At 35.6% G+C, this 26,504-nt stretch overlaps 1 protein-coding gene across 1 annotated transcript in view; it reads left to right on the top strand.

Moving 5' to 3' along the window:
• The window catches only part of DNAH8 (dynein axonemal heavy chain 8), a 110,271-nt gene that overhangs the window by 5,239 nt on the left and 78,528 nt on the right, over positions 1-26,504 (top strand). Inside the window, exons 6-24 of the mRNA XM_054279522.1 lie at positions 947-1,054; positions 3,338-3,439; positions 4,766-4,912; positions 5,833-6,030; positions 6,566-6,642; positions 7,101-7,200; positions 9,379-9,498; positions 10,209-10,344; positions 11,038-11,225; positions 12,126-12,206; positions 12,984-13,100; positions 15,609-15,728; positions 16,477-16,606; positions 17,652-17,749; positions 18,679-18,785; positions 19,725-19,785; positions 21,324-21,510; positions 23,143-23,330; positions 24,911-25,037. Coding sequence (XP_054135497.1) covers positions 947-1,054; positions 3,338-3,439; positions 4,766-4,912; positions 5,833-6,030; positions 6,566-6,642; positions 7,101-7,200; positions 9,379-9,498; positions 10,209-10,344; positions 11,038-11,225; positions 12,126-12,206; positions 12,984-13,100; positions 15,609-15,728; positions 16,477-16,606; positions 17,652-17,749; positions 18,679-18,785; positions 19,725-19,785; positions 21,324-21,510; positions 23,143-23,330; positions 24,911-25,037 — 2,392 coding nt within the window. The remainder of the gene's footprint in view (positions 1-946; positions 1,055-3,337; positions 3,440-4,765; positions 4,913-5,832; positions 6,031-6,565; positions 6,643-7,100; positions 7,201-9,378; positions 9,499-10,208; positions 10,345-11,037; positions 11,226-12,125; positions 12,207-12,983; positions 13,101-15,608; positions 15,729-16,476; positions 16,607-17,651; positions 17,750-18,678; positions 18,786-19,724; positions 19,786-21,323; positions 21,511-23,142; positions 23,331-24,910; positions 25,038-26,504) is intronic.

The raw sequence follows: 26,504 nt of genomic DNA, 5'->3' as shown, positions 1-26,504 counted from the left end.
AAGAAAACCTATAGACTCAGAATCTCCTGATTCCATTTCACAGGTGGTGTTGGTGATGAACACTATGGACACAGATGGGCTTTTTTATACTATATAGCATTTATTTCACACTCTTGCTAAATGCAAATGCCTTCTATTCACACTATGAGTTTGAGTTTGCAACTCAAATTTAATTACAGGAGCTTGGCTTCTCCATTGAGAAGTGACAGCCAAAATTACTTTCTTGATGTTTTGAATTGCAATTTTGACAAGTTCCTGATAATGTTAATGAATTGTCTTTTGTTTTTGTTTAGTTTTGTTTTTTCCCCACCAAAATACTTTGGAAGTGTTTGAGCTACTGAGTATTTGTAATGTCACTGTATGATTTTAACAATGTGAACATTGATTTCACAAAATATGTGAAAAAATTTAGATGTTTGATATGCTTGAAGGAATTAGGCATTTGTTAATGAAACTCACATTGTGACAATTATTTAATGAGTTTTCTGAAGTGTCTGAATGAAACATTTTATGTAAAGATTGTTATCACAATGAAAGTACATTAACACCCTTACCTGAAGGAAAACAAAAGCATCCATCACAGAAAATTGCTGGCAGAAAAATACTTCCTATTGCACCAAACAATGCAACCTTTACACTTTTAATCAGTGTTCAATTTTGTTCATCAAAATAGGATATTAAAATTATTTTATGTTGTAACATCTTTAATCTGATTTCTTAGCCAATGATCAAACTTAGCCATTAATTGTTCTTGTTAGTTGATATTTGAAATCTTATTGAGCATGGTTAGTCTTTTTTAATAAGAAAACTTTTGGTAAGCTGCCATGACATTTTAAAGACTGATTCATGTGGCTTAGGGAAACACGTAATTCAGAAGTTATCAATAAAATGGAAATATAGTTGCTAAGAATAGAAAGTAATTTTTTTCTTGAAACTTTGCTTTGAGGTATTAATGACACAGGGAATACCATACTTGATAAAGGCTGTACAAATGATTCACCGTGTTTCAAAATATTACAATACTTCTGAGAGAATTACATCATTACTTATAAAGGTAAGTATATTAAACAAAATAGTAATTACAAAAATTGGGTGACTTTTCAGAAGAAAAAAAAATTTGTTTAAATCAGTAGAGCATTAAAAATGTAAAAAGAGTTTAAAAATGGTAGTAAATAGTTGGGTTCTGTAAGGGAAAGAAAAAGAACTCTGTTGATCACGAGAGGATTAGACTTGGACTGCAGATTTCTCTTCTGAAAGGAGCTTTGTTTATTCTTGGTTCATCAGTGTTAATTTTTTTTTATTCTTAATTAATCTTCTGATCTGAATTAATCTGATCAGTTGTTTCCTAAGTCACAGAATCTGCAAAGGCTCTTCTTCTCTCAGCCTGGATGACCTAATGGCAGATGGCCATCAATCTGACTAGGCTGTTCCTCCAAAAAGTCAGAAAGATAAAAGGTTCCTGTTTTCTGAAGCAAGTCATACTTGAAAAGTTAATTGAATTTCAGATCATAAACTTTCCCTCCTTAAAGAGAAAATTGAGACTGGCTGTGCATTTATACCAATGTCTTTTGCAGAATCCAGATATCCATTGCATGCAAAGATGGTTTGTACAATGATTTTCTAGCAAAGAAATCCTTCCTAACTAAGCCACACACCTTCAGTAAGCATTCAGGGGAAATTCACAGTAGACCCTCATTACACAGACACACATTTTTTGTTTCTTTACACCACAGTGTTCAGCATAAAATTTTGTTGCATTTCAATTTGAACTAGGATATTAGGAAGTATATGCTCTTTTGAATCTGTATGTATTCATCACTGTGGCTGTTTTCTATATATCACATTAGGTATATATTACCTATCCTAAAATGGGTCTTTGTACGTTTGTATATTGACTCTTGCTACTGTCTATTATTTAATGGTTTAAGGGAGTAAGTATTTAATTACAGAGGCTAATAGCAAACTGTTTACATGAAGCTATGCTTGAAATAGCAAGGAAAAATCTGTATTTTAATCCAGTAGGTTAAAGTCCCTATTTACTGTTTGTTTCCACTTAATGATCATCAGCAGTGACACTGGAGGTCCTATCTCCAACTTCATCAATAATTTTCTTAAAGTTTGAAGCTGCCTTTGGTATGGTAATTTCCAGTCTTTTTTCAATTAAGAGTACTTAAGGCCTGCTTTACAGTAGCCTCATGTCAGTGTTGCCTTTTTCCCAACCCAGAAATGAAACCTGAGATAATTTTAGTAAGGAGGTAATATAAAAGAGGATCTTTAATGAAGGCCTTCAGAGGCAGTTATGGAAAAATGTCCATGAAAGCCTACCCCTACAAGGATCAGTACACATTTATAGGTTTTAGGAAATTAGCATAATTGATAAAAATCACCAATTAGGAGTACAAGTGGTGCAATTTTCCTCTAGGTCAAGCCCCTTCTCTGGAGCCCCCCCTTCAGCACTAGTTGTGCTTTGTCCATGAGAATGCATCTCGAAGAGTTGTTCTTGGCTTTGGCTCCCAGGTAGAACCAAGATAGCACTGGGGCCTTGTACCTCTCAGGGCTTGAAACTCTGCAATTTGTTTTGTCTTTCTGCTTAGGGAAAGGCCATGGAAAAGTACTGGGAAAACTAGCTACTAACAAATATATTTGCAAAGAATACAGAGAACATATAAAAGAAAAAAGACAAAACCCAAACAACACCATCAGGAGAATTGTTTTGAATTGTTCATATTATTTAATAGACAAAAAAATTTTCTACCTGTAGCTGTTCTCTGTGGTATGTCTTCTGTATCTGCACATACTCCGCTCTCTCCTTCTGTCATGGCTAAATTTGGATTTTTGTGGTTGAGAAATGAAAGAATGGTTGAGAAGTAGAAGAATGGTTGAGAAGTAGAAGAATGTTTTTTCCTTTTTATAGCCACAGGAAATCAAGGTAAAGCCATACTGCTAGGATAAAAAATTCTCTAAGAGCAGTCCTCAAATAAGTGCAGCAAGTGTAAAGACAACAATGTAAGTGAAGAGTAGTTGGAACTCAATAAGTTCTTTTTGTTCTTGAATTTTGATTGATGACATTCTGTGTTTATGTATTGCTGCAATTATAGGACTTACAAATATGTCGTGGGACTTACATATACTTCTAGGGGTGTACTCAGAATTTTTATAGGGTGTTTGTTGTATATATTGCATGTATTTTTTAGCCACTTTCCTCAAGTGAAATTTATTCCAAATTTGATTGATAGTATTGACATGTATATGAGAATTTTATTAGATTTTGAGAAACAGAAAAATTTACTGTTAAGCTTAAAATTACTGTTAAACTTTTTTCATTTGTCTGTCCTAGGTTACAAACCAAATGGTCACAACATGTAAAGCATACATTACAGATGCTGGCTTGAATCGACTCTGGGATCAGGAGACACCAGTAGTCACTGGAAAAATCAATGTTTGTATTTTGGCATTATATTATTTACATGTCAAACCTCTTGATTGTCTGCTGATATTGTAAGGAAGTCCATATCAATATGTATCAAGTGCTTCATACCTCTTGGCTTTTTGATTTCATGATGTTTTGAAAGTTTTCCCAAGTTTTCCCATTTACGGCAATGCCCATGGACTCATAGTCCATGGGCATTGCTGTAATTAAATAGCTTCATCTTTATCAGTGTGGTCTGTCACCGACCTTGGAATTGGCATCTTTGCTTTATGTGCAACCAAGGAATTAATATTTCACATCTTTCCATCTTGAGGAAGAGGGGCTATGGAGGAGGGTATAGCTCTGATATGGTGCCATCTTCCTCTACCCTGGAAAATCTGGTGTATGAATAGACCCTGAATTTGTTGCAGTACTTCCTTTCCATACAAGATTTCCTTGCCACACCATGAAAAGTCAGTGTTAAGATATTCTTCCTCTTCTTCATCTGATGGTGACCTATTAAGAACAAATTAGGCGAATGCAATATGCTATGGCGAAATATGTGCAGCTGTGGGAATACTGGTTGCCAGTGTTTACTTCATTTCCACCTTCTCCTTTTCTGGACCTCAGTTACTGAGTTCCACTCTTCCTCAAAAGGCATAGAATACAGAGGAAGAATCACTTCCCTAGTCCTGCTGACCACACTATTGCTCATAGAGGCCAGGATGCCACTGGCCTTCTTGGCCATGTGAGCACACCACACTGCTGCTCATGTTCAGTCTGCCATCAACCAGTACCCCCAGGTCCCTTTCTGCCTGGCCACTGTCCAGCCACTGTCCCCAGCCTGCAGTGCTGCAGGGGGTTATTGTGGCCGAATGCAGGGCACAGCACTTGGTCTTGTTAAACACCAAATTTCTGGATTCAGCCTATTTATCCAGCCTGTCCAGATCCCTCTGCAGAGCCTTCCTACTCTCCAGCACATCCACATGGACATCCACATTTGCAAATTGGCTGATGGTGGACTCAGTCCCCTTATCTAGATCATCAGTGAAGGTATTAAAGACTGGGCCCAACACTGATCCCTGGGGACACTAGGGTGGCTGCCAACTGGATGCAACACCATTCACCACCACTCTCTGGTTACTGTGCTCTACTGCTGCACGTTCGCTCATATGTTGCGAACACTTTCTTCAGATACTGAAAGAAAACCACTGTGTTTAAGTTGTTGGTACCTCTTGACTGAAACCAGATTAAGTGATAACTAATGGCTTTGGAATGTCAATTGGTTTGAGTACTCTAGTCCCTCACTCATAAGCATAGCATAATGAATATGGTTTTCTTTCCTTCACCTTGTAGGACTGCATGTATCTGTTGAGAGAATATCAGAAATGCTTCCATGAAGCCAGGCAAGAGACTTCTAAAAATCTAGGGGAAAAGGCATTGGAAGTATCAGAAATGTACATTTTTGGAAAATCTGAAGCTTTTTGTAGGAGATTAGAAAAAGTGAGTATATTGGGTGCTGTTGTTATTTGCAAAGAAGAAGCTTCTCTCCAAAGAACAGTTTACAAAGTGCATGCTTGCCGACGTAAATTCTCTTAATCATCCTTTAAAGGAGTCTGTAACTCTCTATTGAGAGAATTTAGGCACTTCCACAGATTAAGTCATCCCAATGATTGATGCTATTACCTCACAATTGCCTTCTCAACTTGCCAATTTATCTCTTTTAGTGTGGAGAGAAATAACCTGACCTAGATTCAGATCGTTATTTTTAGAGGTTTAAAATTATGTGAAAAGTGACACACTTCTGTTTTTTTTTTTAATTACTTTAAAAACTCATGTTTAGTGCCAAGCAGAATTCTTCAGATGATTCTGCTGCTTGGTGTCATCTTAACATTTAGCTTGGTAATGCAGTGAAGGGGTTTTAAACTAACATTCTTGAGTGGAAAAGGTAATAGGTACTTCTTGGTACAGATTAAGGTCAGACAAGGGATAAGATGATAATCATGACAAGGTAGGAATTCTGTGAGTCTTTGATGTACTTTTTTATCACTCAATATACATACTAATCTGTAGGGTTGTGGTTTTTTATTCTTTGATATATCTTTTTGTCATAAGTCTGCCATGTTTTAACTCCTTTTCTGTATTATCCTATTGGATCTAGCAGTAAAACATAAAAAACCCCTCTTTATCCTTAAGAAAAACAGTTATTATTTTACTTTGTGTTGCGTTGTGGTGACAACTGATGTTGAAAACTGGATTAACCATGCCTCAAGTATTGAAGATACTTGACTCAGAAACAGCACATTTGTGAATGCAGTAGCCAGAAGAGTGGCTGTTGAATATTTTATTTTGCTCAGGTTTTAGTTTATAGAGGAAATAACAAAGAATTCATTATGACCATGAATATAACATCTCTATTTCAGATAATGGAAATGATAGCCATAGAACAGAATTTTAATGCACTGACTCAGTGTGCAATTGAAGGTATAGATCTTATAGCAGTAAAATTCAAAAATATCTACCACATTTTTCAAAAGAAACCATATGACACCCTTGATCCACAAGTAACAGAATTTGATGTGGATTTTGTGAAATTCAAGACAGAAGTTGAACGTTTAGAGGTGAGTAATATTTTGACTTCTTATAACTTACTTGGGAAAGAATTTATGGAACTGATTGTCAGTGGTATGTTGGATTGCGAACAGGCTACATTGTTCTTCTAAATAGCATGGAGTTTGTGTTTGTCTGGAGGGAGATTTTTTCCATTCCTTCTCCTTTTTTTGAAGGAAGGTGCAAAAAATATCAAGCAGTGTGTAAGGATGATTTTCATTCTGTGGCCAAAATGACAAAAATTGTGATACCTGAGAGAATGATCTATGTGAAAGTCATTTATTAGCCTGAAGAAATGTGGTCAAATTTTAGGCAGAATAAATTTGCAACTAATTTGTTTATTTCATAGAATTGTGTGACATTTTAGAGATTATTTGACTGAAAATGGCTATTTAATAATTATATTAAGCATGGCATTATGAAGGCTGCTATTTTGTGCTCTAAGTGTGCTTTAAGTAACAATTTTAAATGCTACTATGTTAAGAAAGTATCATCAAAATACTGTTTTCTGACCTGAAAACCCACACTGAATTGTGTATTCTTTAGACACAGCTACAGAATTTTATGCGCACCTGTTTTCGGAAAATTTTGTCTTCACAGAATTCACTTCAGTTACTTCAAAGGTATTGGCAACTATGTTTTAAAATATTTTAAAGTAACTTGAAATTAGTGATTTCCACAATTGAAACAGCCCAGCAAATTTTAAAACAAACAGCCTAATTGAGAATTTTTAATTACTGATATTCTGAACTACATAATAATGATAAAATATATGTTTTATCTTTCTTATGGGAATCAGTATATTCTTTTTCTTAATTTCATTAGAATATTATTATACACAAGAATATACTAAAGGAAAAGCCTAAAACATACTAAGCAACAACTACCAAAATACCCACCAGAGCAGAAATTTTCAACTTGTTTAAACTTCCTTAAAGAAAAAAGTTTTCCAGGTTCAAAATAATTTCCTAGATGTTTGCTTATTTCAGTTTATGTAATGTTCATATACCCCAAGGTAAATCAAAACAGTTATTATTTTAGAAATGTAATTTTGGGTCATTTTTGTCAATTTTTAATACAGGTTTCAAAGTCTGAATATGTCATGCCTACAAGAAGAAACAGAAAATACAATTAGTTCTATTCTTCAACATTATGTAGCAGAACTTGAAGCTACTAAAAAGGTATTTAATTTCTTTCCAGTAACTTGTAAACATCATGTTAAAATAGGAGTAAGCATTTTATTATGAATAATTTTTATTATTTCTGCCTCTTTCACTAATTTACTCCCAATTCTCAATTTATCCTACTTCTGTTTTCCTGTTACAGGAAAACAGGCCTTAGTGAGTGGGCAGCAGAATATGCACAGCTGCTCTTGTAGGCAAATTTGGCCTCACAATTTTACTTTATTATCAAAATATTTTCTGTTATTCCTTCAGAAATTAAATTTAAAGAAGCATGTTCTTTGCTGGTTTAAAGAAGCATGTTCTTTTCTGGCTGTGTACATTTCTTGCTTGTACCTTTTGGATTTTTTTATTAAATGAGGCTTCTGCAGTTAATTTGCATGTATAAGTAGTTATTATCAATTGCTGTGGCTACATAAAATACATGTAAAATATAGGTGAATTGCATTTATGTTCATTATGAAGTAATTTTTCATGATTTTTGTAGTGCACCCTGACTGAAGTATAATGAGAATTAAGTTCTGGCAACTGCTCATATCACTTGACTGTAAACTATCACTTTGTCCATAAAATAAACATCTGCAACAGAACTAGATGTCTAAACTCCCTTTCTACTAAAGATAGAAAGAAAGAATTGCTCTAGAGTGAGTTAATCTGGTCAATTTTATACAGAGTCCTGAAGATTTAAATAATTCCCTCCAAATAACCATTTTTCTCCAATGAATATAAAGGGAATCTGGAAAACTGGATTGTTGAAAAAGGTTTTTTGAGATGTTTACATTTTGTAAGATCAATGATAGAAGTTTGCACAAGGAGCCAATATCTATAAACTCTGCAGTTATTAGAAAATTTTTCCTCCAAACAGTGACTTAGAACTGTAGCCTAGCAAGGCTGTGCTGAACCACTCTTTACAAAACCACTCTTTCCTTTCCCTACCCATACACTGTATATAACTATCCCTGAACCCCTAAATACTGGCTTAACTGGATGAACAGATTTTTAGCAGCACTGCTTGCTTAAAAATCATGTAGCCCACCCTTAGCTGTATTTTCCCAGACAAAAAAAAAACGATAGGTACATTTACTGAGAGGGTTTCATCCAGGTAAGTTCCTCTCAAGGTCATTGTGAAGCTGCTTGGATTTCTTTGGATGGGGCCACCATAGTCAAGGTAGGGCTAAGACGTTCTAATTAGTGAATAGTTGTGTCATCACAGCCTGAGTTCACATGCCTAAAGTTGGGTGGCTCCAAATACTCCTTTTTTCTGTCAAAGAACACGTCTTGATTCTGCTGACTAGTTTTAACTATTTATTTGATATTACTAAATTGACTTTTATCTTTGTCAAGCAAGTTATTTCTAAGAAAATGTTGCTCTTACTGCAAGGCTGGTTCTAAAGTGATTGAATACTTTGCCATTGCATATTTCATACAGTATAAATTTAGGCCTTTTTTGGTTTTTTTTTGTTTTAATGCAGCCATTCCCTGAGCAGGAGACGTTCTTTTTTCATCTTGGGCACAGATAAAAACATGGGCTTTGTATCCAGGAGTATCTACGTGCATTTTAGTTAGGAGTTAGTAGAAAAGTGCATACCATAGAATGCTAAATTATTGTGATTTGAAAGGGACCCACAAGAATCACTAAGTTCAAATCCTGAAATATTATCTAATAGTCAGATATGTGTGTCTGAAGAACAGTGCTGATGTTTCTATTCAGGAAAAAACTCCCAGTTAACTGTCTAGCTTGGGCCTCTCCTAAGGCCAGTTCCAAGCAAAGGAGGAGAAGCCCCACAAGAGTTCTCCTGACACCACTTCCTTAAACAGATTGTTTTCACAGCAGATGGCTTCAAAGTCAGGGGTCAGACTTGATCCTGAGTACTGGCTGCTCTGCCCCAGGGTTCACAGTGCCTTTTGCTGCACTCAGGTCTCTGTCATAAGCGAGCACAGTTGAGAAACTGTGTGAGATAATGGAGACAGGAGAGGTACCAGCGTTGAGGTGTGTGCATCTTTGAAGCGTAGCAAGTCAGGGAAGAAATACATTTTTCTGTCCATGAGCTGCTGTGTGACACAATGCAAATTTAATCTGTTTGGGAGGAGGAAGAAATTGTGCTACCAGAGAAAACAGTTTAGCATTTCAATACATTTTTTAAATGCATCTGTTTAATGATATTGTTCTTGCTACAGCTTTACCAAACGCAGAAAGATGACCCTCCTCTTGCTCGAAACATGCCACCTATTGCAGGAAAGATACTGTGGGTGAGACAGCTATTCAGAAGGGTAAATGAACCAATCAGCTATTTCCATGTAAGTTGATGTGCGGAAAAATTAAGTGTTTTGTGTAACTGTGAACTGTCTTCAGTAGGGTAATCATACGATTTCTGGTTATGATTGCATCACTTGTTATATGCTAAGGAACATTTTTCTTTGTATGTTCATACTGCTCTGCAGTAAGCCTTGTAGATCCAAGATGTAGTGTTGGAATAGAACAGACTAGACTATTTCATTTGAAAATAACTTTGAAGAATTCTTGAAATGTTTGAATGATTCTCCTACAAAGCATCTAGGGTCTCATGCCAAGTTAACTTCTATGTGAGAGAGGTTTTCACTTTCCTGTTTACCTCAGATGGGAATAATGATAATCTAAATCTGTTCCAAGGAAAACAGACATAAATACTGATTAAAAAGGAAACTTTTACAATAAATTTTCACTTATTCAATTTTGAGTAGAACTGAGTATCCATTTCACTGTGAATTGCAGGTATCTATGACAGTATATTAAGTAATTGCTCTTAGTGATGTTAAATGTTTAGTATTTATCCCTTACAAGTTCTTACTGACTTTATTGCCCTGTAAATTTGAGTCATTAATATTTGATACAGTTTTTAACACCTCTGTCAGTATAATTCATAGTATTAACCGACACTATGTATAGACAATACTTAAATTGAGAAAAACCCAAGTGGTATGGATGGTTTTGGATATAGTTTTAATTTGAATGTGCTGTGTTTTAACAGAAACATTCAGATATCTTGGCAAGTCCAGAAGGTAAAGCAGTTGTTCAATCATACAACAAACTTGCATATGTATTGGTGGAGTTCGAGGTAGTCTATCATAATGCATGGATGAAGGAAATGTCACAATTACAATATCGTAAGTAATTAAATATGTAGTTGTTCTTTAAATTTTTGTTGGATAGTAAGTTAACATAAATCAAATCAGATTTTTTTTAAAGCTTCATTTGCCCTTAACACGCGCAAGTGAATCATGATCCAATTATCAGACTCGGTAATACAATCTCAGTGTTTACTGACCTTGATGCTGGGTTTTGATGCAGAGGATTGCAGATTTGGTACAGTGTTTGACTGTACAGATGACTGTAAACATTAGTGACACAAATTTTGGTATTTAAATTCTCTATGTGTGCTATGTAATAATTCTTTCTGGGTTTTTCTTTTTCCAGTATAATAATTCATAAAGTTGTATTGCTCCAGTCCCTCTAAGGACAAATATATTGTTATTAAACACCTAGAAATGTTTGATAGTCAAGCATTGTGTTTCCTGGTACTTAGAGAACTAATTTCATGATTTTTTAACTTGGGCTGAGAAAAATTATGACACAAATAAGACTGGATCTCAGGCTTGTTTAGATTATGAAGAGAAAGGCAGAAAGTTAATATGATGGGTTGTGTATTTTCTTTAACTGAAAACAATATGAAACTATTTCACAAGTAACTCTACATACTTAATCACTATATTTTAACATGAGAAATATGGATTTCATAGTAATTTATAGAATTTAAACAATTGTTTGCTTTTGAAACTGATACTAGAATGTCTTTACAGTCTTACAATCCACGATATTTGTGCGTCATCCTACAACTGAGAAGCTCCTGGTTAATTTTGATCCCCAGATTCTAGAGATTGTGCGAGAGACAAAATGTATGGTAAAGCTGGGTCTAGAAGTACCAGAGCAAGCATTCAAACTAGCAATATTAGAAGATGAATTGAAGTCAAACAAGTTGAAGTTAGAGGTAAACTTTAAAAGTATTGTGATTGCTGTTCAAAAAAATTTAAAAAAGAGTGTATTTAAACATGGATTTTTTCTATAGCTAAAGATTAAAGCTGGGTAAGAGGTAGTTCAAGGTAAATTTGCGGAATACACAGGTGAACATAGAAAATCTAATTTGAAAACCCCCTGTTAAGTCCTGTGTGGGCTGGTAGTTACTTAAATATAAGAATATATACTTCATATATCCAATGGCACACTAAGTATACTTTGGTCATGAAATAATTGAAGCTATACAAATAGTTTTCACAGTCAGCAAAACAGTAAAATGCAGGGGTTTAGAGTTTTTGACAATAAACATTGGAGTTAGTCTGGTTTGGAATTGTGAAGAATTTTGAAGAACTTTGCAGGTTACCTGCAAGAGAAGTTACATTTGTTATATCTATTGTAGTCTCTGCTATGGTGTTATTTCAAGAGCCTGTATCTTGGGGAGCCTGTATCTTGTGCATCATACAAGACTTCTCTGTGTGTGTGTGCGTATGGCATAAGAGAAGAGGATATTTTAAAACTGACTTGAGCATCTAAAGAATATGATACGCAATATTAAGAGGATATTGCAAAGATTAAGCTGTCTTCAGTTCTAGAGAAAGTTCGTTCTTTTTCTGGCTTTGTGCCTTAAGAAAGTGCTACAAAAAGGTGGCTTTTATTTCTCCTTCTACAGCATAATACAAATTCATTACATCCCAGAAATGATGTTCATAGGTATGTAATGTCTGTGTAAAATTCTACATTTGTTTTCAAATACAGCATTGTGCAGCTTTCAATATTGTTTTTCAGATGATTTGATTGTATGACAAATTGTTTTCTTGAGTAAAGAAATGCTTTAAATATTCTGTTTGATGCTATCCTTTCTAACAATCTACAGGGTATTATTGAATCTTATGAAGAATTGTGTCAAGGAACACGAAGTGTGTTTGTAAATCTTTTTGCACCAAAAATGCAAACGGTTAGTATTGCTGCATGCACTTCAGTATACCTCATAAGATCTTAAAATACCTTAATAATAATTTATAATTCTGAAATATTTAGATGGATCTGCATGTTGCGAGCTTAATGGATTTTTCTGAGACCTTTAAGACTAAAAATCTGTTTTTTTGATCCTTCATACAGTTCCCAAATAATGTGCTTTACAGTCAAATAATCTTAGTGCCTGTGAGATAGAAGACCAGTAGAACAAAAAATATGGTCTTTGAAGTCTATCTATCTCCACAAATCTCTGGCTTTAACATGGAAATTTGCTCAGAAGGAATTATTAACGTTTTTAATTGAGTCTCTTCAGTGGTGTACAATGCTACACTATGATGTTTTATGCTATACTAAAAGTACAGTTTTATTGGAGATGCAGGATGTCTATCCCACAAGCCATTTTGTTTTGCCAGACATTTGCAAGTGTACATATGTGAATGTTTTAAGTAACCCTCCCCATTTTGTTTGTAAGAGTCACACTGAAAGGTTGCAGAGTTTGTGTAAGTTTGTATAACTACAAAGTTGGACAGAAGTTTGAGAAACTAAAGACCTGAGGCTATAGTATGCACTACCCTCCCCTTCCTTTCTATTGCATAAATTTGTTTGACCTTTTTTATTGGAAACTTGTAACCTCCCTTACACACCACTCTGTTTTATAAGCAATGTTAGTAAATATAATAATAGAACTTGTTTTAATTGTTTTCTCTTGTGGTTTTGGTGTTTTTTTTAATCTATTAAATTATATCTTTATGCTTAGATGGAAGCTGTGTTGAGGCAAGGACTTACCATGTTGACTTGGTCATCTGTCACACTGGAAACTTTCTTTAAAGAAGCTGATCAAATTCAGCATATATATAGACAGCTTTTGAGAAGGGTAAACATTTGCTCACTATATAAATAAGACCAATACCTTACAGAAATTATTTCTAGGATCCTATATTTCATATTCAAGCATAATCTGTACTTATTTTTGTACCATACCTACAAATTTTATTGCTTTTTAAATTAGGTTGCTTTTCTTGGAGTAGGGATACACTCAATGATTCTCTCCTATTATTGCCATCATACATATTTGATTTTTCCTTCTGTCCTTAAAATAGAATCTATTTCCACTTGTTGTCTTAAAATTCTGTGGCTTTCACTCTGATTTTCAGAGCCAATCCCTGTCTTTGAGTGCTTGTCCATGACTGCAGCTGCATAAAAGACACTTCCATGTAAAAACTGTTGAGTGGAGAACTTTGGAGCATTAATTCTATCCGTAGCAGGCATGTTGTGAAACTCTTTGTGCAGCCCATAAAATAATGAATGAGATTATGCTCTTTTCTCACAGTTCTCTGTATGCTGCTCTGTGCTCTTTTATTCTCTTGGTATTCATCACATAATTTCTGAATTTATTTGATTCCATATTTAATATCTACATAAGTAATCTGGATGATGGCATAAAGTATAACCTGACAATGTTTGCTGATGACACCAAGCTAAATGGGAAAGTAGAAGGACACCCGACAGGAAGACCTGAATAGGCATGAAGAGCAGACTAGTAAGAACCTTACAAAGTCCAACAAGGACAAATTAAGGTCAAATCATTCACCTGGCCAAACATCATCCAGGAGTGAAGCATAGGCTGAGATCTACCTGACCTGGGCATCCTTGTGGATAACAAGTTCAGTGTGAGTGAACAGTGTGCTGCTCCAGCAAAGAAATTCAGCAGGATGTTGGGTTGCATTAATAAGCAGTGGTAACAAATCACCATCTTCCTCTACTTGGTGCTGGTGAGGCCAAACCTGGAAATGTATTCAGTTTTGGTCCCTGCTATACAGAAGACATTTGGAGAGGGTTCGGAGAAGGGCCACAACAATGATCAGAGGACTGGGAAGCCTGACGAATGATGAAAAGTTGAGAGAAATGGTTTTTTTCAACCTTGAGTAAAGAAGGCTTAGGGGAGACCTTATCATCATGGTGTAATATTTGAAGATTGGCTGCAAAGAAGATTGGCTGCAAAGGAGACTCTCTTTTTACAATAATTTATGTGGAAAAGATGGGGAGTAATGGGTATAAGTTACTTGTGGAGAATTATCAATATGAGAGAAGAGGAAAATTTTTTGCAGTGAGAAGAGTCAGCCACTGAAATAATCTCCCACTGAAAGTGGTGCATTCCCCAGTGCCAGACAATTTTGAGACTCATCTGAACAGGGTGCTGGGCTATCTTGCCTAGGCTGTGCTTTTGCCAAGAAAAGTTGGACCACATGATCCTTGAAGTCTTCTTTCAATTTGGTATACTATGATTCTATGATTTACCATGCTTGAGGACCAGTATTGGCTTGGTTTTTTCTCAAGACTTTAACTTGACAGTCAGATTGCCCTTCTGGCTTGATGATTAAACTGTGTGACTATTATCTTTTCTATGAATATTGTAAATTGTGTTTCCTTTGTGGTAGGAGATTGTTAGTCAATAGTCAGTTTATCTAGTTCTTTTTATGTATGGTAGAAAATCATAATTATGAGCAATGCCCTGTTTGCCACTGAAACCCAAAGCTGGAAAAAGATTTTCTTTGTCAGAAATGAACAGTTTTGTAAGCCTGAGTATATCTAAAATAACCATGTTTTTATGTAAATTTAGGTTGTATGTGGCTTTTTTTACTTCCCCCTCTCATATCAATTAAAAAAATTAACCTTGGTTAGACTCTTGATTTCTACGAATGGGATATTATTGTCAAACAGGAAAAAAAGTGATGTGCAATGGAAGCATGAGGTATATTGTGAAAAACAAGATGGAATATCATAAACACAGAGTACTTCAGATAAAAGACTAAAAGATGGACAGAAGTCACTTTTACTTGGATTCTTCCATGGCGAAAACCAATTCAGTATAGTTAACTGTATACTGATAATGCTGCAATTTAGGATCAAAGCCCCAGCAAAAACGGTGTTGACTAAAAGAAGGAGAAGGACTGAAGATTAACCCATAAGGAATTTATAGTAGACCCCCCCCCACTTGCCTTGTTGCTAAACTTGTGGTCAGTAAGATCATGAACAAGTATCCAATTATATTGATGTAGCTTGTTCTATTACTCTGTTTTGTTTAATCTAGAAGCCGTGTACCTTGCATGACAGGAATGATCCAGGGTCTGACTTTTGGTTACTGCCTGTCTGCCTACAACTGCAGTTAAACCAGCCAGGATTCTTTGGGAGTCTAGTCATTGTAAATAACCCTTAAGTTACCATAACTCTTGTTATTATTCACTTGGAGAATTTTCTACTCTATAACATTCTAGCATTTATTTTTCTGCAATACATTTTTTACCTGTTAGAGTGCTCTAAAATGGAATACATTATGCTTTAAAGATAAATGTATGGTATTAATGTGGTTTTCTCTTTTTAGGTAAATATTATAAGTGACGTGCGGATTGGTACATTATTAGAAGAAATATCAAATACTTCTTTAGTTAGCTTGCCAGTAGATGATGCTGTCAAAATTGAGGATCTGTTGACTGACAATGAGGTGTGTGCCACTTTACATCTTTCAACTAGAATTTTAGGGCATGTTAGAAAAAAATGCCTTAGTAAATGAAAATAAAACTATAAAATTCTCTATGAGGAAATACAGAACTTTATTTGTAATTAAATTATTTTAGTTAAAATATTTTATATGAAGATATATTGGTTCTTTGGTATTTGAGATACTAAAGCTGTAGTATGTCATACATAATCTTGTTTAAGTGCTTTGTATTTAGATTAGATTTCTTGTGTATGAAGGACCTCAGAGATATACAGCCCTTCTTCCCCCCTGCTTTTTCCAAACTGTTGTTTTTAAGGAGAAGGCAAAAAATACTTTCCAACAAGTATATTTGAAAATCTAAAAGTTTTCTTAGTACAAAATAGGCTAAAAATGTATTAATTATTAAATCAGTGCAAGTAAATAAAATTATTAAGGACAGTTGAAACAGTGTTTGGGTAATTTCAGATTCAGAATGTGACCTCTCTTCAACATTCAGGATTTTTTTAAGCACCTAAAAGTACCATTGCATTTTAAAACCTGGGCTTTTTTAGGCATTAAAAATATAGTGATAATATAGCAGAAGTTTTTATAAATGTACAAGTATATTTTAATAAGTATATATGTTTCATTGAAATGGTTTTGGTCTGATTAATACAATATTCAGAGAAATGTTTTTAATCTCCATCAAGAGAAACAGTAATAAGATAATCAGTGTTAACTATGACAATGCATTGATATTTTTATTTAACAGGAATATACTAAAGAATGTTCTGAGGTCTTTAACATCAAAAGCATGCGCGTTGAAGAATCTGTTCAAGATCTAATAGAGATATTTGGAAAACATTGTGTATTTCCATCTCTTAGGCCCTCAGAATTACAAGGTAGTTAATAATGCTTATTTAAATAAAAAATTCGGGTGGACTTTAGCTAGTTTTTATCAAAACTGATATGTTTTAGCTAATTTGCTAAACAAATTTTCCTCTCACTAAAATTTCATCTGTGTCACAGCTCTGCCTTCTTTAACCACTGTTAAAGTAAAACACTAGCTCATGAAGTATGGAGATAACTCAGTTGTGGGGTTTCTAGAGTTAAAAGCTGTCCTTCTGTTTAGATTAGCAAAGTATTTGCTCTAGAGGAAGAACATTCAAGTTCCATTTCTGTCAGTCACTCATCATAACTCTCCCATGTCGCATCTCGCCACCTGTAAATGAAATCCAGTGTTCCTCTCTTCTCAGCTCTGTCAGCTAGTTGGTACTGTGCCTCTGTTTTTAACTTTCCTGCAGCAGTACAATTATGTGCTTTTTTGGCTGGTCAGTTTAAATTAGTATTGTCAAAGGCTGGCACTTGAATGACTGGTTTCCGCTTCTTTGAGGTGTCTTACTAAGATTTTAGAAGATCCCGTATTGTTACAATAGAAATAGTTTATATTTGAAGGAAAAAAAATGTTTTAAGGAAAATTTTATTTTGATGCTTAATCAGTAATGGAGCTCTTTTCTTTCATGGGATTTTTTTTCTTCTAGGTTCAGGTTTCTCCAGCTGTAGAGGCATAGGCAGGGTCAATACTGCAGGTGGTTCAGTAGGATGCAAGCAGAAAAAGATGAAACAAAAATACTTCTCTGTCCTTTGTTAAATTGTTTATGGTTATTTTGATTTTTTAGTCATTTTCACGGATATATTAATGACTGCCTAGCCATCCTTAGTAACAGAGTGGTAGTGCACTGTGTTTGCTAAGCTAAGGCCTATAGGCCGGTCTCTAAACCACATTCCTGGTGTGAAAAAGTGTCATGAAATAAAACCAATTTTTGGTGATCCAGGTATTACTAAAAAAAAGTCAATATTTTTTTTTCCTCTAATGAGGGACAGCATGGTTTAAATCAGAATATTTATATAATAACAACTTTCTTTTTTTTTAATTTACAGGAAAAGACAAGCGTATAGCATTTGGAGGTAAAGAAAAAGCTCCTGCTGAAGGACCTAAAAGTGAAGATGGCAGGATCAGTGATAAAGAAGAAGAGTTTAAAAAGGTGTTTTGTGAAAATAAGGAAATTATTTTTAGGCCAATTGGATTAGTAAACAGGATCTTGAGTTTTGGTAGCTGCATATCTGTGTTACAGAAAGACATCACATGGAAACTATCAAATATAATGTACAATGATGAAATAGCTTACCTAAAAAGTGCATTTGAGATGGATTTTAGTTTTCACAAGTATATTGCATTTTATTCCAATTTTCACCCTTATTAAACAAATTCTTGACACGAGTGGTAAGTGTAAAAATTGGAGACAATAATGTGCCTAAGCCATAACACAGGCTTTCCCTCTTGGGTAGACAGGATCTTTCATCATTTCTATCATTCTCTTCCGACTTCATCAGCAAAGATTGTCTTTGTACTTTTCCCATGAAGAATGCAGTTTCTTCATGTTCAGCAAAAAATGAAAGTAGAAGTAAAGAACAAGGACTCTCAAAGTTGGACGTATAAATACAATAACGCTACGATGTTGCAATTTTTAAAAATAGTGATAATTTCATGTTGCTGTATTTTCATATTCTTGATCCAGTTGCATTTTATTGTATTTGTCTCTTATTCAAAAATGGAGGCATGGACACCAATATTCTTGAATAATTCATGGTTTAGTTTTGTGGCTTGGTTTTCTATTTGTTCTTTTTTAATATGGAGAGCTTTTCTGAAGGACCGTATTTCAAACAGATTTCAGTATTCTGTATCTGAATAAGACAAGTTGTTTCTTCACATCCTGTATTCTCTTTTCCATGCAGCTTTTACTTATTTACTTGCTTACAACCCCCCAACTTCTCACTTTGTGTCTTTCATGTAGCTTACAGCATAAGTTCCTTCTGACAAAATCTCTTAGGTTTGACTTATGATGTTTTTGCAATAATTTTCAGGTTCCTATGTGAACACGTTGCTAAATAATGTATGGTTTATTTATTACAGAACTGTAAAGACTTACTTGCCCATTTCAGTCGCCGGCTGCTAGTCAGTCTCCAGAAATCAACCCGACTGTCTTTGGATCGTATTAGAAGAAGAATGAGTGCTCCAATGTAAGTTGCTAATGAAGGATTCCCTCAATAGTATGCACTCTTTATGAATTCTTCATGATAGTGGCAAGATCCATACAAAATCACTCTCCTATATTCAGGTTGATTTCTATAGATTCGTCTCTGTTTGAACAGGCATAGATTTCAGAGACAGAATTGTTTCAGTATAATGTATTGTGCTTTGAAAAGCCTACTTAAAATTCTATTAAGAGAATTTAGTTCAAGCAAGTGAAGATTATGATGTTTTGTCATTAATGTTTGTTAAAGTCTGAGTTGCATTTTTTTTTCCTATGGACATTGTTCATAAAAAATGTCTTGAAATCCTTATCAAAGTCAATGGGATTTTTTTTGGTTGTTTCCTTCATATTTGTCTACTCTATCATATTGTTGAATCCTCCCTGATTTGGTTAATATGTCATACCACAGCATTTAAAATTTTACTTTGCTGTATGTTTTTAGGCTTTCATTTCAGTTTTGAGTAGGTTAACATCATGTTTTTATAATTTTGCACCAGCTTGTCATCTTTGAAACTTTTTTTCCATTCAGTTGAATACTTACCTAAAATGTAGTGGCCCAACTTTTGCTCTTGATAGGTTGCTGCATTTAATGATCAATGAGACCTTCTTATGCCCTATTCAAACCACTGGCAGAGTTCCATCATTCTTAACCTGAGAGTTTAAAATCCAGAAAATACTCTGGAGAAAAAATTCTGAGACAATGGCTGGATCCAAGTTAGCCTTTGTCAGAATGGTGGAGCTCTAGCTATTTTCTTTATCCTTTAAATAAGAAACTTCTGTAAGTTTTGGAAATAGTACATAATTTCATTTGAAAATTCTCCATGAGATTTTGGTCAGAAAATGTAGCTCAAAACTATATTTCTCAGATAAACTGAGGAGGTTTTGTGGTGAACTGTTTATGATATGTGTCAAAACCATTTTACAGCAAATCTGAGAACGTCCCTCCTTTTATAAAAGCAGAAGTACACCTTGAGATTCCAAATCTGGTAAGTGTTATTTTATATGGGTAAGGTAAGATATGTTGTCTTAGAGTTATCTCTGCATTTGCCCAAGTGCAGGCTGTGGGCACACTTGCACTGAGCCAGCATTTTCTCCAAAGGAGAGCAGTTGCTGATATCTTTCGGTGTGCTGAGAACACTGATGAAATGTGCTTGCAGTCTCAATGCTCTGGCCTCTGTCTCAGTAGTGCTTGCAGAACCTTGCTTTTTAACCTTCTGTGATTTAGCAATTACATTGCAATCCATTCATTTGTGTTCTTTGCAGAATGATTGCAGTTCTCCTCACGTGTAGTAGTAGTAGTTGTATTACTACTATTGCATGGAATAGGTTCTACATCTTGCTTTATTCATATGATTATTCTTATTCTTATGATTATTCTTATTCTTATTCTTATTCTTATTCTTACTCTTACTCTTACTCTTACTCTTATTCTTATTCTTCTCTTTCTTGTGTAATCTAAATCCTTTTGTTGAATTTCAATAATGAACATTATCTTTGCTCAGTTTGGCTTAAGTCACCTAAATGGGAATTTAGATGGCCAGAACGAGGAACACTGAACAAAAATAGAAGATTCAAAACCACATAAAGGACTTGTGGATTTCTAGGTACAGGGAAAAAAAGGCAGCTCAATTGCAAAGAAGTAAAGCATTCATTTGTTTTCCTTTTGTAGAGTAAAATAACTATATGTCAGCAATATGTATTTTTTATTTTATGAGAGAAGGTTACAAAATTTCTCAAATATCTTATAAAGATTGATGGGTTTATATTGAAATAACAATGAAAAAAAGTTTTGCTCTTAGGTGATATTCCTTTGACATTGAACTGGCGTTCCTATGGCCATTCTGTTATACATTCACATTGTGTGTGTGTACATATGATATGTAATTTCTGTCAAAGTGTAGAAGCCTTACCTTGTTGACATTTGTAGAAGCATAAAGCACCAAGCTCTACCCACTGCAAAGGAAGTACATCTCTCTCTCCAGTCCTGAAATGCTTGGCTGATCCAGGGCAGTAATCAAGTAATTCTGGGAAAAATACCTCTTTGCTAATGCTAAACTCTAGTGAGAGTTTGCAGGAGCCTTGCTTTTATGTATGTGGCTGATCATATATAAGGCCTGGAAAGGGCGGGAAGTGATGGTTGCATGATAGCATGCAATTTCTAATGCTTTGTTATTCTAGAGTGTAAAAAACAAGGTTTGTAATGTATTCCCATACATTATATAAAAGTCATTATAAAAATGATGCTTAAAATGTTGCAGGTGTAAAAAAAGCCAGTAAATCTATCTGCTTATATACTTGGTTGACTTTTCACCCACAGTATGAGTGCATAATTAGATGGTAGGTCACTACAGAATGTTTCATCTCTTAAGAAGCAATTCTGAGCCAGAAAACCTGCTAAAGTTGTATTTTCCAGCTTCTCTTCTGGGGTAAACTCTGCAATTCACTATGGGTGGAGTAAAACTGAGGTCTCAAAAATGACAATTAGTTACATTTATTTCAACAATTTTTCAACTGTTTTAAATAGGTAATAGTTCCCACTTTAGATGATATACAGCATGCCATCAATCGCATGATTCATTTAATACTGGAAGTAAATCGAGGAGTTGCTCAGTGGGGACAGAGGCATGTGCAAAAATCTATTTTAAAAACAGAACAGCAAGCAGCTTCTGCAGGCTTTGGATCACAAGGAAAAAGAGGCAGAAAAGGAGAAAGTAAGTGGTTTGTTTAGGTTTTGTTTTACTTTTCATTTTACTTTTTGCTTTAATAAATATGGCATATGCAAATAGTTGTAAATAAGCTCTCTTTAGTCAGAGAAGCCTACTGTGGATTATTTTACATTAATTTTGGGGGTTTATTTTGATTTAATTACCTGTATTTTTCAGAAATAGATTTTCAGGCTTACATAAGTATTACAACTCTGAAAAACAGTAAGCAAAAAACTTTGAAAATTCCTAGATTCTGAATATTTTACTTAACTTAAGGCAAAGTAAGCTGTTGATCAATTGTTTTACCTCCTTATTGTGGAATGTAGCCATAATGATATAGCTGAAACCATAAACCATGATTTTATACCAAATCTCATTGAAATATTGAGATACAGCAAGAGACGGATTTCAGGAAAGATTTTAATTGTTAGATGTATCCCTAGATTGGATTAAAAACACCTCAAATGTTTTTTCAAGTGAATGAAATATATTTGACTGGAGACAGACCTGCATCCATTTTAGTCAAATACTTTATTTCTTAATATTATTTCCAAGTGTCTCTCCATACATTTTGCAAGCCACCATAAAAGCCTAAATATGTTTTTACCATTGTTTTTTCTTAGCTCTTTGACCCAGTGATATGCAATCCAGTTATATCTTTGTTATCATTCCTTCAAAAAATCTGTAACATCTTGGAAAGTTTTTCTTTCTGACAGTCCAGGGCTGTTACTTTATTCTTCTACTGATGTGTCTTGTATGAGTCTCACCTCTTTTAATGGGCTTCAAGCAGGGTGGCAGGAGCCAATCCTTGTCAGACACTCAGAGTCTTTTCCTCTGCTGTGTCAAAATACAGCATCAGCAAATGACCATTTTCATCACCTTTAACTAGACACCAGCAACACCTGGGGGCATATGTTAATACTGTAGCAATGAGATTATGGAGTAAACTCATAAGGATGGATGAATCTGAGACTGTTTCCAGTAAGCAGACCCCAGAAAAGGCCTTCAGAGTAAAAGACAACTTGGAGCTGCCTCAAATTCCCCTCATTAAACAATATATACTGTAGGAAGGGTGGATTTTTCTTTGTTCACTGAAATCTGCTTCAAAATGCTCAGGAATTGTTATGGAAGAAGGAGCTCATCAGATCTGAAGAATATCGTTTCTATATTGACCCTGATTTTCTCAGCAATTAATCAAAGAGTTCAAGAAGTTTACACAACTTTAAGCAGTATATACATCAAAGCTTTAATTTCAAAAATTTTAAAAAGCTATTAAATAATGCGGAATATTTATGAGGCCTTTGATGTTCTTACAATTACATTAAAACGAAATTGGATGAAAATTCATTCTTTCATTTCATTCATTCATTTCATTCGTTGAGAAAATGAAATTTGTGAAGAAACTATTTTCTTTCCATTTGAAAACCTTCATTTTAAAGTGAATTTGCTCTAGCTGTATAGTGCCTGGCATGAGCTAGCAGCTGGTACTTCACATTAAGCAGTGTGATAGATCTTTGAAGAGGGATACTCAGCCTTTCTGAAGAGCACCATTGCTCAATTCGGTATGCATAGGTTTAGAAGAGAATTCTAATCAGACTGTCAGCAATTTATTGATTTATATATAATTTTATTTTACAGAAGGTGATGATGTTAAAAGAAAGTTAAAAAATTTTTACTCCGGTGTTGCAGAAAATGAAACTATTACTAAAATAATTGTGAATCTCTCTTCTGCTGCGAATTCTCTAAAAGAAGGAGTTAGTGAAGTTCTGAAAGAATTTGATAAATATAAGGTGTTGTGGACAGGAGACAAAGATGCCATATTTCAGGTCAGTTTAATGATTATCATTTACAGGACTATTCTTCATTAATCCTATCTTTTGAAATCAGAAAACATTGTGAAAAAATCAAGGAAAAAAAATATGTAGAAAACACATTTACAGCTGAAATTCTTCTTTTATCTTTCTGTAGGAATGGTATTGTATCTGCTAATACTGATTCTGTGCCATTCTAGATACTGAAAACCTGGTAATTGCTTTATTTTGTTTGTGTAACTCTGGATTTTTGGCCAGAAAAAAACCAACCCAATTTGATATGAGGCATGTCTCTATGCAAACACAGGTAGCACAGGGTATTAACAAGAGGAGTTAGAGATATGTACATACCTGCAAGGGTACTGGTATCACAGGGATTTGGTGGGATGGCACTATGAGTGGAGAGTTGGAATCGAGGGATGCAGGCTCTTTGGGAAGGAATCGAGGGATGCAGGCAGGGAAGACCAGGTCAGGATTAAAAGGAGGGCAGGGACAGGTGACATTATAGTGGGGATCTGCTGCAGGCTGCCTGACCAGGAGGTCCAAGCAGATGAGACTTTGTGTAGACAGACAAGAGCAGCCTCACACTCACAAACCCTGATCCTCATGCTGCTGGAGGAACAGCACAGCAGGCCGTAAGCAATCCAGGAGGTTCCTGAAATGTGTTGATGATTCTTTTTTGACCAAGTAATGGAAGAGCCAATGAGAGGAGGTGCCATACTCTACCTTGTTCTCACCAACAAGGAGGAGCTGGGGGTGGGGAAGGTGAAACTCAAGGGGCAGTTTTATGCTGCAGTGACCATGAAATGGTAGAATTCAAGAGGAGTTTGTGTGGGTTAAAACCCCACCAATTCATAAGCAGGGCTGAAAATTTCCTGTTAGTCTAATTAAAAATTTAAGATTAAAGTAATTAATGTTACTAGCTTGATCTAGTTACTGCTGAGGAATAGGCTACTGCTACAGTGAAACCTTCAATAATAAGGCAGTTAAGTTTTATACACACATGTTTAATTTCTACGTTCTTCCTTTTCCACTATGCTAACCCTTTCACTGCCTGTCTGGGTACTCTTGGACAGAAGAGTAGAAGCGGGATGATAAATGCTTTCGGCATTTATTACTTGTCCATACAGTGTAAGCATAATCAATACGGGTCTTAAGTAACATAGCTGAATTGCAGCTTTTCAGAATCACAAAATGTTGCTACCTTTGAGTTCTGCTCAGGGAACTACTTAGAAAATGTGTTTTATTGTGATTGTTTCTCACATAATTTGGCTTATGAGGTAGTCTTTCTGTAAGTGTGGGCATGTATTTGACCTCTGTTTCATCACCTATTTTCACAAAACAATTAGGTCCTCTATATGTCTTGGTTATCTGTTTTTCTGTTGAATTTGATTGGAATTTCCCAACAAGGTTGAGTGTTAGTGACAGAGAAATTTATAAACATTCATTTTATGATGCTAGCAAGGCTACAGAAGGCTAAACCCAAGTATAATAATGGTATACATTTTCAGTAATTGCTGAATTACAGTTGCAACATGTTTTACCAAAATTATGGAAAAGGACATTTGTTGATTGACATTTTAAACTGCACACAGGAATTTTTTGCTACTGGTCCCACCTTGTCTGAAATTAAAGAAGAAATAGTTCACTACGATACATTTGAGCAAGAGATGAAAAATTTTAAACCCACTCTGCCTCTTGGTCCAATTGAGTTGCACACAGGTATGACATTTTCTTATCTTAGTATGTACAGTAAGATAATGAGTAAAATAGTCACACAAACACAGAAGATGCATAGTTGAAAGGGACCCACAAGGATCATCAAAGTCCAACTCCTGACCCTGCACAGGCCCATGCCCAAGAATGACACCATGTGCCTGAGAGCACTGTCCAAACGCTTCTTGAGCTATGCCAAGCTGTGCTGTGACCACTTCCCTGAGGTGCCAGTTCCAGCCCAACCACCCTCTGGGCGAAGAACCTTTATCTAATATTCAACCTAAACCTCCCCTGACACAACTTCAGGCCATTCTGTGCCCTGTCACTGGTTACTACAAAGAAGAGATCAGTGCCTGCCCCTCCTCTTCCCCTTCACAAGGAAGGTGTAACTTCAATGTGGTCTCTTCTCAGTCTCCTCTTCTCCAGGCTGAGCAGACCAAGTGCCCTCAGCTGCTCTTCATACGGCTTCCCCTCAAGGCCCGTCATCATTTTCATTGACCTCCTTTGGATGCTCTCTAATAGTTTAGTATCTTTCTTATTTTGTGGTGACCAAAGCTGCACTCAGGCCTCAAGGTGAGGCTGCCCCAGTGCAGAGCAGAGCAGGACAATGCCCTCCCTTGTGTGGCCGGCGACGCTGTGCCTGATGCTCCCAGGACATGCTTGGCCCTCCTGGCTGTCAGGGCACTCCTGACTCCACTTCAGCTTGCTGTCAACCAGGAGCCCCAGGTTCCTCTCTGTGCCACTGCTTTCCAGCATCTCATTCCCCAGTCTGTTCCAAATCCAGGGTTTCCCCATTCCAGGTGCAGAATCCGGCACTTTCCCTTGTTGAACTACACATGGTTGGTGATTGCCCAGCCCTCTGGTTTGTTGAGGTCTCTCTGCAGGGCCTCTCTGACTTCAAGTGAGTCAACAGCTCCTCCTAGTCTGTGAACTTCTTTAGTATTCCTTCCAGTTCTATGTCCAAGTCATTTATGAAGGTGTTGCAGAAGCTGAGGTCTAAAATGGAGCCTTTTGGAACCCCACTATTGCCAGGTCCCCAGTCTGATGTCACCTCGTTCACCACAACCCTTTGTGTCCAGACCATGAGCCAGCTGCTCACCCTCACATGATGTGTTTATCCAGCTGTATGCTTTGTCCAGAAGGATACTATGTGAGACAGGTTTATTCTTGTAAATATGAATATATATATTGAAATATATCTAGATATATTTCAATATGAATAAAAATCACTGAAGAGACCTCATCAACTGTCAGCCAGGGCTCACTCAGATCCTTCTAAGAAATCTGTGATTAAAAAATCCTCCATTCCTCCATTCTCCTTGCCTTCTCTGCTTGTAAATGTGGGCACTAAGTTTTGTCATGAATGTGAAGTTGTTATGGAGACTTTCAAAGAGTTAATGAATGTGTATTGACACTGATTTGATCATCCTTGGTACTCCTGTCTGGCATCACATCAGCCAATGGTTATAAAAA

The sequence above is a fragment of the Melozone crissalis genome, unplaced genomic scaffold, assembly GCF_028551555.1.
Source record: "Melozone crissalis strain CALT ecotype California unplaced genomic scaffold, PUWL_Pcris_2 ptg000027l_1, whole genome shotgun sequence".
In the NCBI taxonomy this organism is placed as follows: Eukaryota; Metazoa; Chordata; class Aves; order Passeriformes; family Passerellidae; genus Melozone; species Melozone crissalis.
Note: the sequence above shows the minus strand (reverse complement) of the source record. Positions and strands in the feature narration are given on the sequence as shown.